Consider the following 3,327-nt stretch of genomic DNA (forward strand, 5'->3'; position numbering starts at 1 on the left):
TGGGGTCTAATGTTTTTCCACCCGCCTGTCGTTCTAGAGCAATTCTTCCGACATTAGTCGGCTTATGTTTTTTTGTGTAGTCAATGAAAATTCTTTGAATTGTACGTCAAGACTTGGCCTGCTATGTTTTTTTCTTTCTCTATGGAATAAAACCTAAATTTTTAAACTTCAATTTTCTTGAAATACAATATTTGCAAGTGTTAAGTTTTCTAAAAGTCAAAAGGGCAGAAAATCATCCATGAGTATAATATTTCTTAATCCCTCATTCTATCAAAAATCTGATTGTTTATTTATAAATTTGTATAAATTAATTTAAAAAACTTTGAAGGTTGTCAAAAAACATAGATTGTTTTCATTTTTTTCTGAATCAGATCCTTATGGTTTGCATCACACGTTATAGTTACTATTTTGGGGATTGTCCAGATTTTCCAGCTGGTATATATATATATATATATATATATATATATATATATATATATATTGACAATTTTATGTTTATCAACAACTTGTATATTACGTTTTTTTTTAGTTTTTCACAACTATTGTTCTAACAAAAGTTGCGCGTAGGAATATGAAAATAAGTATATTTGTTGTGACAGATCTGACGTGCTACAAGTGTGAGAGTAACCAGCAGAACAGTGCGTGTACTACTGGAGTGACAAATCTGGAGGATGATTTCATGGGAGAGGAGAGATGTCCAGCATCCACCTCAAACACAGGACAGATCAACACACGATCCTATTGCTATGTTAGTGTACATAATGCACATACTGTATATGATCTATGACTCGAATTAGGGCGACAAAAAGTATGATCCAGATCAAGTATTTAACGCCTAGGTAGGTACCCCCTAAGACGTTAAATTTGGTTCATATTTCTACCACCTCACCCGAGTAGATTGTAATAAAAAGCGCTTGCCATCGGTTGAGCTTCATCAATTTTTCCTCTTTTTTTCCGTGAAAGATAACAGTATAAACTCTTGAATTATTACTAGCGAAGAAGTTGACAACGTTCAAGTTTTCCACTGTTTTCCACAATTGCTCTTATCAACGAGAAAGAAAGTTTAATTGGTAAATAGAAAAGCCCTCTCACGGCAACAACCAAAAATTAGTATTTATTTAACGGATTGTTGTTGAGAAAAATTGATTTCAGAATTGGATCTTAATTTATTTTAAGAGCAATTCGGGAAAAACTCAAATGTTTTTCAAACACATGACGCTGATGTCCACAAAGTCTTCAAAATAAACACTTTTTTCCCAATTATGTAATTAAAAAATGGTCTTCTTTGAAAAAAAATCATTATCTACCATTATATTTAAAATTCCACCATTATATCTACCATTCATCTAAAAATTGTGAAAATTGTAACAGGTATACTGCATTCAAATTGTGACTTTCAACAGCTTTCAAACCAACATTTTGTTAACAATTTACAAAAGAGCAACAAATTAAAGGCATTTTGATAAATTTATTCCGAAGAAAATTGGGAGACTGAAAAACAGTATTGTTTACGTACTATAACCCAGGCCTAGGCCTTGAGTTATGAAAAGACTTTGAAAGTCCAGTAGGGTACGCCAATATTGACTATAATTAAGCCCTAGTTGAAGTCGAGCTAGTATCTTTTCATGGGCCGACCATTAGTCATTTCATAAACAACAAAGTCGAATTAAGGTCGTTTCATGGTTCCACCGTTACTCTTTTCTCAAGTCTGTTTTTTTTAGAATTTGAATTTCTTTTTTCTTATTTGCTTCTGCACATACAGAAGTTGAACCAGAGCAAGCGTAATTTTCTTTGCAGCAGCGCAGTCCAATTTATGAAACTGTTGGGAAACTACCAAAAGCCTTAATATTTGTGTCGAATCTTAAGATAAGGAGTTATGACAGCTGGAGTATATTACCACATTAGTTGATTCAAAGAAACCAGCTAGCCGAAGTGTATTGGTCCTAGTCCCATTAGCCATGAAAAAACTTCGACGTTGTTCAGTTTGTTTTTCCTTCAAATTATGAGCTGTCTTTTTAAAAAAAAACATGAAAGTTTTCGAGGGATTTCTGGTTATTCTGAATCGTAAAAAATGAAAAAGCATACATGATGACTACGTTATATGCAATATTGCACGGGAAATTCTAATGGCAAAAAGCAGATTTATGAGAAGACCAATGATGGACCCATGAAAAGACTTTAAATTGACTTTGTTTGCAAACATTGTGTCGAGCTTAAGTTCAGCCAAACTTTTGGTTCGAGCCAAAGTATTTTGTAAAATTTTGGGTCCAGCTTAAAGTCCAGCTAAAATCTGTTCATAGCTTAAATGAGTCGAGTATGGTCTTTTCAAAGTACATTTTGGTCGAGCATTTTCTTTTCATAAGTCTGAATCTAGACGTGAGAACTGTAGAATTGTAACTACTTATAACAGATTTTAAAACAAAAAACATGTCAAAACAATGTATGGAGCATCTTTTTGTTGAACCAATTCTATCAATAGCATTGCTTAAGGTCTGGCAGTACTCAATGGGCGATGGTCTGACAATCTACAGAGGGTGTGCCAGTACTGAGAACAACCCGTGTGTTGGGCCCAACTACAGCGTCTGCCATTACAGACTGTGTGAGACCAGCTACTGCAACTCCAGCTCACGATTATCCCCTCCCCCATTTCTGACTCAACTTTTCAGATCTGTATTTGTTACTTTAGTGCTGACTGTATTACTAGTGAAGACGTTATTTTTCTAATTCTGCTCCAATCATAATGGTCATTATCAATTCTTTCAATTTTATAAGCTCTGCAGTTATTTTTGTAAATATGTCCTATGATTTATAAGTAAATTAAACAGCCTTTTCAATAAAATACATTTTGTATTTGTGCGCATAACCTGTGCGAGATAGGTAAGTATACCCAGTCCAGACCTGGAATTCTGAAAAGACCTATTAAATCCAGCTGGGGGTAAATATTGATTAAAATTTCACGGTCGAGGATCCTAGTTAATGTCGAGGCTAATTCTTTTCATAAGTTCAGCAAAATTCTCTCTATAAACAACAATTAGTCAAACTAAAAAGTTCCCCTAACATCTGGGTTGGATCTCATGACATTCTCGATCCTTTTCGAATCGTTAATCAATTGCACTACATCTTCTTAACTTTGTAATAAATTAAAAGTAAGACATTGCTGAGGCTGTGAGGACATTATTCATTGTCTAGCCAAATTCCAGGACATGTTCTGTTGTCCAGCCAAATTCCAGGACACGTTTTATTGTCTAGCCAAATTTGAGGACGCTTGTTTTAGTTCCAGCCAAAGTCGAGGAAATCATTTAAAGTCCAGACAAATTCTTTTTGTAC

General features: G+C 34.2%; 1 protein-coding gene across 1 annotated transcript; it reads left to right on the plus strand.

Annotated features, from left to right (window-relative positions):
• Positions 1-599: 599 nt before the first annotated feature.
• On the plus strand, positions 600-2,850 carry LOC142356261 (uncharacterized; the record flags this gene model as incomplete). Its single annotated transcript, XM_075408205.1, has 2 exons — positions 600-748; positions 2,491-2,850. Coding segments are annotated over 2 exons (383 nt in total), but the record flags the coding sequence as incomplete, so codon positions are not given.
• Between the last annotated feature and the right edge of the window lie 477 nt (positions 2,851-3,327).

This window comes from Convolutriloba macropyga, unplaced genomic scaffold (genome assembly GCF_964194025.1).
Source record: "Convolutriloba macropyga unplaced genomic scaffold, txConMacr16.3 SCAFFOLD_4261, whole genome shotgun sequence".
Classification (NCBI taxonomy): domain Eukaryota; kingdom Metazoa; phylum Xenacoelomorpha; order Acoela; family Convolutidae; genus Convolutriloba; species Convolutriloba macropyga.